The sequence below is a fragment of the Strix uralensis genome, chromosome 1 (assembly GCF_047716275.1).
Source record: "Strix uralensis isolate ZFMK-TIS-50842 chromosome 1, bStrUra1, whole genome shotgun sequence".
NCBI classification, from domain to species: domain Eukaryota; kingdom Metazoa; phylum Chordata; class Aves; order Strigiformes; family Strigidae; genus Strix; species Strix uralensis.
The window spans coordinates 133,478,945-133,493,600 of NC_133972.1; the positions used below are offsets into that span (position 1 = coordinate 133,478,945).

The 14,656-nt window shown below is 36.9% G+C and overlaps 1 protein-coding gene across 1 annotated transcript in view; it reads right to left on the bottom strand.

The window, feature by feature from the left end:
• Positions 1-14,656, bottom strand: part of TOX (thymocyte selection associated high mobility group box) — a 225,504-nt gene that overhangs the window by 47,084 nt on the left and 163,764 nt on the right. The window contains exon 4 of the mRNA XM_074881780.1: positions 181-459. Within this exon, the coding sequence (XP_074737881.1) occupies positions 181-459 (279 nt within the window). The remainder of the gene's footprint in view (positions 1-180; positions 460-14,656) is intronic.

Here is a 14,656-nt window from a genome sequence, read left to right on the forward strand (position 1 = left end):
CTCAAGCTGCCTGAAGAATTGACTGGAAACTATAAGTTCTGTATTCATAACCCTTTATTCACTTCATTCAACCACCAACAATGTATAAAGTATCACCTTAATAACTGTGGCCATCCGATTCGTTTACCAGGTCCTAAAAATATCCACCATTTACATAGTAATCCTAGCATCTAAGCCTACCTTAGAGCTATCTTCTCCTTCATCTTCATGGACTGAACTGGATGGTGAAGGAGTTGCAGATTTGCTTCCAGGTGGAGAGGGCGAGTTGTGAGGAACACTGTTTCCACCCATATTCAAACCAAGTTGTGCACTGAGCTGGGACTGGTTAATAGTAGTCAGCTGCCCGTGCTGCATCATTCCTGGCTGCCTAATATCTGCAGGTTGAACCCTTGGCCTCATGGTTGCCATCTGAGGATGGGAACTATACTGGGCTCCTTCTGTATTCCGTAAATCTTGCATCTACAAGAGGAAAAAAACTGTATTAAGCATATCACTAATAAAGTGTTCTGTTCCTTTAGACCCCCATTGGCCTGATTGGCTATATAAGACTTAAAAGAAATGCCAAGTACTTAAATAAACATGTAAATACTGGAAATAAACAGAGTAAGGATATGATTGACATTTGCATAACACTGACTGTTATAAACTATTCAGGCTCTAGTCTCAGCCCACGGGAATAGCAAAAAGCAATGAAAGCTTGTTTCTTTATAGGGGGAACAAAAGGGCACTGCTTTCTGTAACTGCATGTAGAGCATTTCAGAAATGCTAATAAACAGGGACAGGTTTGCATTCTGAAGTTCAGAACCAGATTGGAACATGAATATCCTCAAAATTGAAGACAATTTCCAGATCCTACTTTTCTGCTTAGGATTTTTGTGTGTGTGAGCTGTGAATTTGGGAGCTGCAGTTTTCAGAGTTTGAATATCTAGTACTAGGTCCAAATCTATTTTGCCTGATGATGCCCAATGAGATACTGGAATTTTCAGGCTTCAGACAACCGACAAGAAGGATGCATTGATAGACTGATTAAATGATTTCTGAGTTGATTTGCTGCTAAGACATATATGAACGGAAAGCTTGGAAGTCATGGGATTGACAAATGAATCCATTGTGCTATGTGGGTCACCGCTTCTTAGCATTAACGAGACATACTATTTTAATGCAAGCAACAAATTCAGTCTCTGCAAGGATAAGAATTAAAAGCACTGGAGGATGAAACTCCTTTCTTGTCCAGAGGTCAAATGCACCACACACACACTACAGCAGATTGTAACATCTTTTCAGTATACTCATACGGAAACATGACAAATAGCAAAGAGTATCAGGGAGCAGCTCGGATTTAAACTGAGGTGTTCCGTGGGTGATTTAAAATTGAAGTGTCAATTCAGACCTGAAATGAAATAGATATAGTTGTCTTTCTGTGCATCAGACAAACATGCTGTACAGATTGAGTTAAATCTGACAGGAACTACCATTGTGTAAGTTCCATTATGATAAGGACATGTGTTAATGGTTCAATATATTAACATAACCACATTTATTCTACCAACAGTCTTTGTTAGACATGTCATCTGAATTGTCTAAAGATCACTCAGATTTTTTTAATTTAAACTTTTTGTAGCTCATGACTTCTATAACCTATCTTTCTCTCATACACACACTCCTATATATCACAGCAATCTGTAAGATACCTTTCAACCAGTAACACACAGAAAAAGAAGAGATAAACCTGTAACTTAATCTTTTCTCTTATTATTGATAGTGTAAAATTTTATCAATTTTAGGGAGATACTTTATAAGCTTGGGGATTGATTTTTGTAAAGCTGACTGGTTGGCAGTAAATCAAACTAATAATACCATTAGTTATGGCATACTTACCACTTTACATGTATCTGTGTCTCTGAAAAGAATTTGAAATGGCTTCTGACAACGTGACATCACAATTATATCTGTATTTATATTGCTTTAGAAATTAATAGCTTCTGGTAAAAAAGGGTTATTGATACAAACATGTTTAAGTTCATTAATGACTGCTAAAGCACTGGAGGAGAGGAGCAGAGACAGAGCAGTGTATGAAATCAATTGAAGGCTGAAATTTGAATCTTGGCAGACATTTATATTTTTAAAGATTGCTACCGACTTCTTGTTCCCTTCCCTCCAATATCAGCTCACCTTCTTGCCAAACATATTAGCCTTAAAAGCTATCATTATCTCTGCCTCTACCAGACAACCCATATGAAAACAGTTGTGCCCATGAATCTGTAACTGCTGCTTGGCTGTTTTGCTGCGGATCCAGCTTTTGGGCTGGGCAGCAGTTGGGGAATGGGGAGTGGGAGTGTGGGCTGTCCTGGGCCCTCTCGGCCAGCAAGGGGTGAGCTGGCAGGGGGATGGAAACCCACCCACTCCCTTACATGCTGGGGAGAGGGAGGCACAATCCTCCCAAAAGCCATCCCTTCACCCTGTCTGCGTCGCTTGAGCCCCACCATGGGTGCGTGCCCTCCCTGGGCCGCCCACCACCCTGCAGGGACTGAGCCCACTCTGCCCAGCTTGGCAATGCCTTGGGTTTTTGTGGTGCAACACCTCACGATGCTGGATTGGAGCTGGGGATAAATCCCCTCATGAAAGGCTGGAAAAGCAAGACCACTTTTTAATAAGAATAAGAATCCTAATGATTTTATAAACTCCAGAAAGGAAACAAGCACTATTTGAAACTCCTAACTCTTATTTTAAATGAACTTGCAAAGTATCTACCTCTGAAAGCAAGGCAAAGGTTATAACTTTAATTACTTTTCCCCAACTAAAATATAATAGAATTACTATTATTCAAATGATCTCTCCTTTATTAAAAACTCTTCATATGAGCTTCAAATATTATCAGATAGATACTGCAGAACATTCTGTGTTTGTCATCTTTAAACAACATATATTTTTAAACAGTCTGTGATTTACTTTTAACTCCGGCGCTGAACATACACTGTGTTTTCAGATAACATGACACCAACTGGATGGTACTGGATGTATCCCCATACAAAACATGTGTGTGTGTATATATATATATCTGCAAGAGAACCCTTCACTAGTGAAATTCTGAGGACTGCAAATTAGATGGTGCAGTAGAAAAAACCCAGTATTTTTCTTTTCACATGAATTCAGCTTGACTTCTGAATTTTAAATCAGATTAATACCAGACTACCTTTACAAAACCAAGTAAGTTTATTTAACAGTATATGTACCCTTTCAGATGCTAAGCCAGAAACCCTCACCTAGGGGACCTGCCTGCAGAGAACATGCCAGTGTAAGTCCATCACACAGAGCTGTGGCCCTCAGCACGGAGGATCCACATCTGCAGATGAGGTTTCTGGCTCACCTCTCTGCCACGCACGACAGAGCCTACCTTCCCCCACCCTGCTCCTTCCTAGTGAAAAAGTGGGATTGTCTAAGAAAATGGAAACTGCTCATTCCTTGAGTAAGAACAGGCAGCTAACCACATAACTATGAAAGGCTGAGATTACACTGTGGAAAACATGTGATGATGAACCTTCAGGTTCCTAAAGGGTCAACAAACCAAGAACTGTCCCATCTTCCCTGCTGGGTTCAAGAACAGTCCCACCCATGAAAACCACACGCTTGGGTCACTGCTGTGGAGTGACAGTATGCCCCTGTTTCAACTGCTGTGACGACCTCATCTCTGCAGGAACAGTGGCACTAATCACACAGACTCTCTGTCAACATTGCATGCAAAGTATGACCAATTTCTTTTAAACTACTTCAAAATCAGAACCTGTTCCTTGTTCCTCCAGATGGAGTTTTACAAAACCCACCAATGTGTAGCTGTGCTGGAGCCATATTCAGTATGCAGAAGCAATATTGCGAACACCCTCCTGCTGAATGCAAAGCTGAATACAAATCCTGCCGGGTGGCAGAATGCCAAATGGAAGAACAAAGTTAAAGAGTTTGAGTGTTACAGAGGATAAGGACAGTCTTAAACTGACGCCTTCAATGGTCTCTCTGATGAGGTAATAATGATAATATCTGGCACTTTAATATCATTCTCCATCTGTCAGTTCCAGGATGTTTCACAACTTGTGTTATATTCAGCTTTAGAACATGCCTGGTTTTATTTTGGTTTTACTAACGGGGAAACTATGATACATTTCTTTGCATGGTTATTTTTTTTTCTGTTTGCATTTCGCTTATAAGCAGAAACTGAGCATCCACCCATATAAGTGTTTGACTGCAAGTTAAAAGACATAGTAAAGCCACTAATTCTGAGGTGTGTACCGATAACCCTTATTGGCACATATTTAGTGCAAAACCAGAACAGGGCTGTCTGGCTGAAAACAAGCTCCTGATGCTCTGCTCAAAGCTTCTAAGGTACCAAGAACAAAGCTAACATCAGACCATCGTTCTCCCCATCAGCTTAAAGCAAAACCAAAACAAAGCACGCAGTGCAGAATACAGTGATATCATCCCTGCACAGAAACATCTTCCTGCAGGACAATGTGAGTACAGTATCCTAATCACAGAATCAGAGAAAATAGTGCTAGAAGGGACCTCAAAAGGTTATTTAGTCCAACACTTTATCTCACAGCAGGATTAGCTATACCTAAATCATTTCTGACAGATGTTTGTCTAACCTCTTCATAACCTCCCTAGGCAATTCTTGTGCTTAACTATCCTTACAGTGGAAAGGGCTTTTTTCCGTAATGTCTCACCTAAATCTCCTCTGTTGTAATTTAAACCTACTACTTTTTGCTTTGTTCCCAGTGGACATGAGGAATGCTTTTCTCCTTCTTTACAGAAAAGTTGTACACACTAGAAGGCTATTATGAATTTCCTTTCAGTTTTTTCTTCTTTAGACTAAACAACTAAACCTGAAGATTGAAAGACTTTTTTCATATGCTGTGTTTTCTACACCTCTGAACATTCTTCCTGCTGTCCTCTGGACTATATCCAACAACCTTCATCTTTCTTGAAATATTGTGCCCTAAAGTCCACGTAATACAGATATTCATATCTGACACAGCATTCAAATAGAATCCTTCATCTATCACATGATATAGCATATAGCATTAAAAAGTCCCTAATTATCTGTCTTTTCAATACAAGCTGGTTAAATCATGCAAGATGCAGAAATAGTCAAATTGCAGGACTCTTAACTAATGTCCCACAAGGTGACTTTTCGGAAGCAAATAATTTTTTTCAAAGAAGCATTATGCAGGCAGTTTCAAAAACAATGTGTTGTTAGAAAAATAATTCCCACATTATTTTTCTTGTTATAATTAAGAACTGCGATGCAACATCTCTCTGAAAAGCTGTAAAAGTCCAAATTGTCCTCCCTATTTAAACTAATTTATAATAAATGTTATCATTAGATCAAAGAAGAAAGACAGGTTGCCTTAACATATTGAAGTAAATACAACAGGTCTAAGTATATGTAAGAAACACCAGGGATTATACACTGGAGATGAAAACATTAAAACATAAGGAAAAATACACAGGCCTTACTCACTGAAGCGAGCGAAGATCACGAATCTCACTAACCTGGACAATTCATATCAAGGAACAGCAGGCATTATTTCTATTACCACCATCAGACAATGATTTTTGCTTGGTTTTCTACTAGCTGAGAGCTCTTATGAACTTTTCTGATAGACACTGTGGAAGTGGTTGACAGCTCTTTGCTTCTTGTCTAAGCGGTCAAGGTAAGTCAGACAGCAACAGTTTTTCACACTGTAAGATGCTGTTTCAATCAATTAATTAAAAAAAAAAAAAAAAACAAAGGAAGAAAAACCCAGGGGATCTTAAGTGTTATCTATGAAGATACCCACAGTGTGCTTTCTTCTTTACTGGATCACCCATCTGAGTCACCATGTAGGCATCACAGACATTTTTTGGTAGGCAGAAGAGGTTCCTGTTATTAGTCATATTCTCATTTATATTCCCAGGACAACTCATGCCACTAGCTGTCCCATACTAAATCTGAACATTTGTTCCCAACTAATGCTACATTAAAATGCAGCAGTAGCTCCAGTTGTGCCAACCTCCTGAAAAGCCATGACATTGTCTTAGAAATTTTATTGGTTTTATTTTAGGTGCTTTAATTGTCTTCTAACATAAGTCAATGCACATCTGCAAGATGTTTTCCAGTGACACAGAGATGCTCATTAAAAAAGAGAGGAAAAAAAAATGAATTCCTACATCATCACTTGACTCTCTAAGTCAAGGTTTCAAAAGAGAAGAAAAGAGAACATTAAGTTGTCAGACAGGTTTGTGAGAGCTGGCACACAGAGAAGGAATTGTGTTTGGGAGACCATACCTACCATTCATGATCAAAACAAACAATTGCAAAGGCAAAAAGCTCATAAATTTTTTTAATGATCCAAGATGCTAAGTTTAAACTTAAAAGAGTGTCCATTTTAGACACCTTTCACTCAGTTCATACTGATAATCAAGCCCTAGTACCTCATGGTTATTCAGTGCATGTTGGTGGTTAGGATCCTAGATGAATATCAACTGAATCAAAAGCAAACCATGAAGTTTCATGTGTTGTTTTCCATCATGGTGATGCTATTCCATGAGATAACTTAAAACCTGAGATAACTTGAACATCTGTTTTTGTACACTAGAGAAAAATGAAAAGTGACCCCAATATTTAGAAGTCCAAAATCTGACAAGAAGTTAGGATTCACTGATTAGAGTGGATAAAACTGGTAATTGGTATGTGTGTCCTGTTCTGCATGAAGACTGTCAAACCCAAAGATCCACATACTATCAGATCTTTGTTTCCATTGAGTTAAAGTAGAAATCATATCTGCAACCAAGTCTTCTTTTAGCACATATATAACAGAATGAATGCTAAAGAAAGACTTGTTAAGAAAGCTAAGGTAAAATGACCACAGAGAACCATTCAAAACACATTAAAAGGAATAACTCAAAGCACCACCTAACAGAGGAAGGGATGTGTGTTTTCATCATCTCATTTTTATAATTCTCTTCTGTATCAGCTAACTGCATAATGAAAGACTAAGCTTTAAAGTAAGTGGGTATTTGGGGAATATTTTAGTGTCATACTCAAGTGTATTTTATATACTATGCCCAGTGCATTTTCAGCATAAAATGAAAAGATCATTCAAAATTCCTGTTGACTAGGAGAACAGTCTTAAAATTAAACAGTAGAAACCTCACATGTAAAAAGAACCCTAAACGAAAAAAAAACCCTATTAAATTTACTACTCTTAATCTTTTCAAAATCATTCTGTTAAAAATTAAACCACTTCAGGTTGTTTTATATAGTACTGGTTCTGTAAGTGATCTTAAGCTCCTTTAAAACAATTATATGCTCAAAATTCAACTGCAAAATTTTATGGCATGATCACATAATGACAAGAATGCAGTAATATACAGTTTCTATATTTCTTGGTATACAGTTAATTTGGTGACTATTAACATTCTTTTCTACTTTATGTTTTAATATCCTTTGAGTCACACAGGGCCAGGGTCTCAAAACTAATCATAAAAAACTACTGACTGCTATTCACTCTAATATAATAACCCTTTATTTAAAACAACCTCCAATAAATTTCATTATAAGAAGTTATTAAAAGGGTTAAAAACCTATTAAATGTCAAAGAATTTGCCTGACTCAAACTTCTAATAAAGAAACAGAATAGGCTTTCTTTCTGAATTATTTAAATCTTTACTGACTGTGCACTGAACCATGAAATTAGAAAAGTGTTATTAGAAGTGTTCTCTGGTTTTTATAAAAGTTGTAGCATAGAATATATCAAACCACAGTCTTTAACTAGACTAGTTAAAGAAATGGGTTTTTAATCCTGAATACATGGTTTTCACTGATATAAAGGGTCATAATTAAAAGTCTGGCCTGGAAGCTGAAGATAATAAAATTATTATTACAGGAGCATACATGTTCATTTGGTATATTCTGGATGCATGTTTCCATTTTAATTTGGACAAATATCTTCAATTTTGTTTGATCTTGCAAAGTCCACTAATTTGGACCCTCTCAGCAAACAATTAAGCTTTTAATAGTGACTCATTTTAAAGAATTAATGGTGAATAATTTATCTTATCTTTTTCTCTTTTTTTAAGTGTCTAATGCTTAACAGCAGGTATAGGTTGACAGCAGACAAATGGAATCTAGGAGGTACAAGTCAAATATCCTAGCACACATCTCCTGATAACAATATTATCCCTTCACTGCTTTTTTTGCAAATAACAACAGAACCATTTTCTATTTCACAAGTTATTTACACAAGGAAAACAATCATGCATTTCACATTTAGTTTAGTGATGTCAAAGAACTCCTGAGTCAGCAGTATATTCACAGGTTCATGCAAACACACCTGAATCAATAGCCTTTCATCAAAAGAAATGAAGTCAGAAAGACGCTTGAGAGAGACAATATTGTGTCCCCTTCTTTTAGACAATAAAAATAGAAGCATCCAAGGGATATGAAATTATTAAGTCTAGGAATACAAACTAGGTCCTTGGAAATACTGTGAACAGTGAGAAGCTATGCTTGCTGTAGGGCAGGAGGGAAGAGGGGATGTAGGCAGCTATTGTCATCTTTGCAGTGCTTTGCTCCTGTGACTGACCAGCAACATAGTAGCCAGCATGAGATTGCTGTAACCTTCATTGGCTTCTGCTCTATTCTTTCTGTTCTATTCTATTCTATTCTATTCTATTCTATTCTATTCTATTCTATTCTATTCTATTCTATTCTATTCTATTCTATTCTATTCTATTCTATTCTATTCTTATTCTATTCTTCTGGGTTTTTTTATGATGTTCACCACAACAGTTTCGAACTATCTTCCTGCAGTGAGTTGGCCAATGTGACTATTATCTGTCACGTGTTTGCTCTATCTGCTTTAACAGACAAAGGTACCCTGACCACACCATCCATCTTGCCCTACCACAAAGTAGAGGAAGTTGTATTGGATAGTTTTATATTAATGAAACAGTCTGGAGAGTCTTTCTTGAATCAGTGTCACCTTCCAGTAGATGATTTGTAAATTCTCCAACAGATTTGCCCAGAGAGGATCTGGCCACGTGATCTGCCACAGAGCAGAGAGTGCTAAGCACAGGTCAGGGCAAGGAAAGTAGTTAGTGCATAGCTGTATACTTCTCACTGTTGTCAGGGTATCTGCTACCGAATTTTGTCACACATTTTAAATATTTTATATGGTAGTGTTAATATTTAGAAGATTGGGGGACTTAGCATTTAAATAAATAAATTTCCAATGAGATACTCACATATTCATCATATTACATATTTCAAAAGAAAGTGAAGCTTGCATAGTATTTAGAAAGTATTTATTTCAAAATGGAAATATTAAAATTAGACCGGGATGTTTAAATAAAGGTATTTAAGGATGTTTACACTTAGTAAAGAATAACATGTGACTTTACAGTATTTATTATGTTAAGACTGACTCCATGCGAATGATTTGGGTATGCCAATGTTTGTATGCTTAGGGTAACACAGATGCAGTCATTTACTATCTTGGAGTGAAAGTCTTCGAGGAAGATGGTGAGACCTTGAATGACCAAGTAACATTTTGAATTCTAGTACATTCAGGCTCTTATATTGTTTTAATGTGTTTAGTTCCAGTAAGGGATGGCTGCTGAAGCAGAAGCTACTAGACCTACATTCTTTAATGACAGATACATCAGGGAAAAACACTGAAAGGTGAAACAGAAAACCTAAGAGTTATAACCACAGATCATTCTTGGTGACTCCATACTGTATGTCATGTTAATTCATGCTCTGCCTCGGTTCTCATCTTCTCTTGAAAAAGCTCAACCCTAGATTTGCAATGCTGCATTATTTCCATGCACAGCAACAAATTCTGGAGATTGATGGTGAATTGGAGTCTGCTTTTCTCACCCTGTACACCATGTGAAGTTAAAGGACAATGAACGGTCATTTCCTTCTAGTTGGCAAGTTTGGTCAAACAAACCTATGAAATAGTCAATATTTTATATAAAGCAAAAAGGTTTTCAAAAGTGATTCATCTGAAATGCATATTCAGCTACTTTGCGTCCTTCTGTGCCTTCTGTCGTTCCTCTTATCTCAATAATTGTTCAATTTGCCTACCCCAACAAAGGGTCTGCTGCTCATTGAGTTTAATATCTTATCTGAAAAGCCACGTTCCTCAGGTTCAATGATAGGATGTCTGCCTAAGTGCAGGGGATGTCCATGTGGGAAGAGGCAGAAAATTCCTTCTGGTTAGGAAATCACACTAAACCAGCTGTGACACCTGGAGAGTTGGTGCAATATTGGGGTGTCTTGTGTCTCTTAACACTACAGAAAAACTCTCTAGGATTTGAACTGCATCTTATCTCAGTCCCAAGAAATGCCAATTCCCTCACAAAACTGCACTCTGCAGCACATCAGCTGGACAAGAATTTTTGAAATACTGTCAATAAGATTTAATCTAAGTATGCTACTTCACTGAAAAAGGCTTTTGCAAGGGAGGAGAGGCTGTCTTTACAGTGCTGATCACCTGTTTAGGCACTGGACAGAAATAAAGGACAGAAGGATCTCAAACAAAAATCTGTGTCACCCAGAAGGCAGAAAAACAACTAAAACCTGAGTGTGCTATGTGCTCTAATCATCTCATTACTCTCATCATTAGGCTTATGAGATTTCCTGCTGTTCTGCACAAACATTTAACGGACCTTGTTTCCATTCCAATGTGATATGAAGCTGGATCTTTAAAACTGGAGTAACAGAGGCAGATCTAGTCTGCAATTGTCTATATTCTTTGGCCTGGGCACTGTGATGTGGAGCATCCTTGAAATTATTTCCTGGAGCCATAGTGTCCTATCTGGGGTTGTAGTTTACAAATGGCATTGTGACTACAACAAAATCTCCTAAGAATTAATCATAAGCAAAGTCTGAACAGGAATGGCTGGATTAGGGAGACTCAGCTGGTTCAGAGTTCTGAAGGCTCGTTGATAAATACAATCCCTGTTTAAGCAAACTGTTTTACTAGCCATTTCAGTCTTGGGTGGAAATGGTGCTGTTCTAGCTCTTGCATTCCCATACACAACAGTTGTACTAAACCAAACAAACCTTCCTGTAACTCCCTGCCACCCTGATACTAAACTACATAGAATTATGACTGCACATTATCCATCGATCACCAGTGACGTGTGTTTGCTGAAAACTAAAGTCACCTAGGTTTTGGGTGTGCATTTTGTGAATTTCTGGACTAAGTTAATTTTTCCTTGATAAAGATCATAGTTTTCCCGTCCAGGACCAGTAGACCTGAAAAAAAACCATATCCCCCATGATTCCACTTTTTATTAAGTACAAAATCATAACAAAGAACATAATTTAGACTAATAAGAATGACTTGGATGGTTTAAATTACATTAGTGAAAAGATCTTTTACCAAATCTTCCTGTTGCTATGTTTCAGCCCTGTAAACTCAGTGTGAGTGATAGCACTAATGGAAGTTGAAACAAAAGGTCTGAAAAATGTGTAACTCAGAAGAGATTGTTTTTCATACATATGATCTTGTTATCAAGTGATAAACTTACTGATATTTGTAACTATGTTGTAATGATTTTTCCTGCAATATAAACCTAACACCATAGTCAAATATTGTGGGTTTTGTAAACATTAAGCACACGTGTTACTGCCAGGCAAGACACTTTTTGTAAGTTATGAAAAATACACTTGGCTCTTAGGGAAAAAGTGATTTAATGGTATGCTAATAAGTCCATCATTCTTCTGTATTGTATTATTTACAATTTTGTCTCTAAAACCTATTTAACATCTCCAGTGTAATTATCCATCTGCAGCTTGCCCAGTCCAATATTATAATTCTGAAACAAGAAAAATCTCAATCATTTTATTTTCAACTATGTAGAAAATGAACAGATATCCAGCAGTCTCAAAAGATTAAAATTAGTAAATCTATTTTGCTTAGTGTCCATTATATTAACATGCGACAGAAGACCTTCCTGGGAACCTTCTTTTAAATTTAAGAATATATCTTTATTTTCCTGGTTTAATATTTCTACATGCTGGATACTTTCCTTAATAAAGCCTGATCAACTTAACAAAACAATTTAAGAGAAAAAAGTGAAAGCCGTAACTTTTTGAAAAGGAATACTTTGGCCAATCACAACTTATGATTTCATTTTAAACTCATTATTCAGTCTATTCTTTTTGATCATGAAGCCTCTTATTGTCCCATTAATCATTAGAATAAAGCAGCAACCTTGGTTTGGCTGAGAAAACTTATTTTTTCCTTTATCTTACAGACTTGTACTTTCAACATTGCTGAGCAGCAACCAACAGCTGGGGAAGTGATTTTTTCTACCTTATATACAGTGATTTCACTATATTTCTGCATGCCAGGGAAGCATACTGGAGTCTGTGGTAAGAATCTGTTTTGATATAATAGTTGTTTTGCATATCCTGACACAGATAAACTCAGGGTACATCACCTGTTTTGGTGATTCCTATCTGCAATGGAAAAAAATAAAAATGAAGAAATTTACAGAACGTGAGCTCAGGACATTAAAAAAAACAACCTTGAAATACAAGAACTTCAAGCTTTGGAAATGATGTCTTCACGGTGAAGAAAGAGAAGGAAGAATAGGTAACACAGCAGATTAATGAGAGACTGCAAAGTTGGACTTTAGAGGGAATTTTTCAAGTTAGAGAAGGCTTTAACCACTGTGCATTCAGAGTGATGATGTCTGGAGAGAAGACAACCTTTCAAAGAAATGGCCCTGGTGTTTTCTCAGCATAGCCTCACAAGTTCACCAAAGTGTTGAAATGCTTTTGTCTGGCTGAATAGTTGCATCACTTTAAAGAAAATCTGGAGGACTCTATGACGTTTTCCCTTTCCCTTTCTTCTTGGATGAGGGTCTAGTCATAATAATCTACTTCTAACTTCTGTTTGGGATTATCTAACCTACTAATGTTCAGAGCTGAACATAATGATGAGTAATAATATTCATACAGTACAAAACACAACTGCTTACATTCCCTGGGGTTCAGGCTGCTGTGAGCACACCAAGCTTGTTCTGAAATTCCCAAACTCTTCTGCTGCCCATACATCAGCTCTGTTGACAGACAAAGGCCTGCGTTCTAATTTTCAATGTATTAATGGGTTAAATTCTGATTAGTGTGATTGAATAAAAACCACCCAAATCTTAGATGGGATCTATGTACCAAGCTTTTACACTGCCAGAAGGTAACCCTGGAAGTTACCCTGACCCAGCAAGTACTCAGATGCTATGGAAGAGAATATTTAACCATTAGAAAGATTAGAATTCACATGATCTCAAAATGACATGACAGAGGAATATCCCGAATAACAAAAAGACCTATCCACACTGTTTTATCATGTCACAGGCTGCCTTCAGGTGAGCTCTTCATACTAGTATACCATTCAACCCGTGTCTAACTTTACATTGCATTACCACAGCTCTTTAAGTTTCATTAATACTCTAGAATAGGGTCATCCTCTACCAGTAATTGTGAATTTTGTAACTACAGAAATTTACTTTATCCTCTTTTACTTCTCTCAGCAAAGCAATCATTTTACTTCAGGAAGAAATTTTAAAATGTAGTTGCTGTGTGTGCAAAAGTGCATCCATGACTGTTCACATAATTACTGCAATTATGAATCCAATTCAGGTAAATATGCAAGCAAACTACTAGCTAAGCCTCTAACTGGCAATTTATGTATGCCTTTACCCAATTTGCATGGGCAATTTTTATAATTACCTTCCCAGGTTTAGTACATAGATCTCAGGACTCAGTTTACATAAAATCTGACTGAATGACTAATGAAGGACTGATGAAGGATGTACAATTGGCTAGTGGAATAAGGAAATTAGAAGCATATGGAAAGAAAATAAACCAAACAAAGTCAACTTCAGCTTATGCATTAGCCTTTGTTTACATCACATTTTGAAAGCGGACGACATGAGTAATGCACTAGGTAGGTTGAGTTCCTTCAATTACCCTTCCTTCTCCTGTTTTCAGTGTGCAACGTACCCTTTATGGTAGTCAAGAAACACAATGATTTTCAGACAGACAAGCTACATACGTATAGTGTAATTTACAGTAAGTGAAATTGTCATTTTAAGTGTCTAATTCTTCATCTGAGAAAAGCAGAGGAGTTCCTCATGAATGTAAAGCCAAAACAGGGCCCCGGTGGTGTTTACAGATAAGCAATTGAATGAGTTTACAAGTGTCCTCTTTCTCTGAAGAATAAAAGAAAAATGCTGCATTCGAGTGACAGAGGCATTTCAACAAATTATACTTCTGTTGCTACACTTAAAACCACATTAATAAAAAAATCTTGGTTTGTTTATTTTGCACATTAAGAAGATGAGAATAAAAGCATTTTCGAATGAAAAACATACCTAGATACTTCTGTTAACCTTGAGCATTAACTACAAAAAAGACATTGGCATTACATTTACATTCTAAGGAGAATTGCACCAAAATACATATAAAATATGCATGTGTTAGAGAAAAGAAAGGATCCTGAAGTGCCTTCTATGATATTCTGTGAAAACTACAGCCCATTATGGAAACCTTAAAATCAAGCCCATACATTTAATTATTGTATGCATTTATAAACTTAACTGTAGA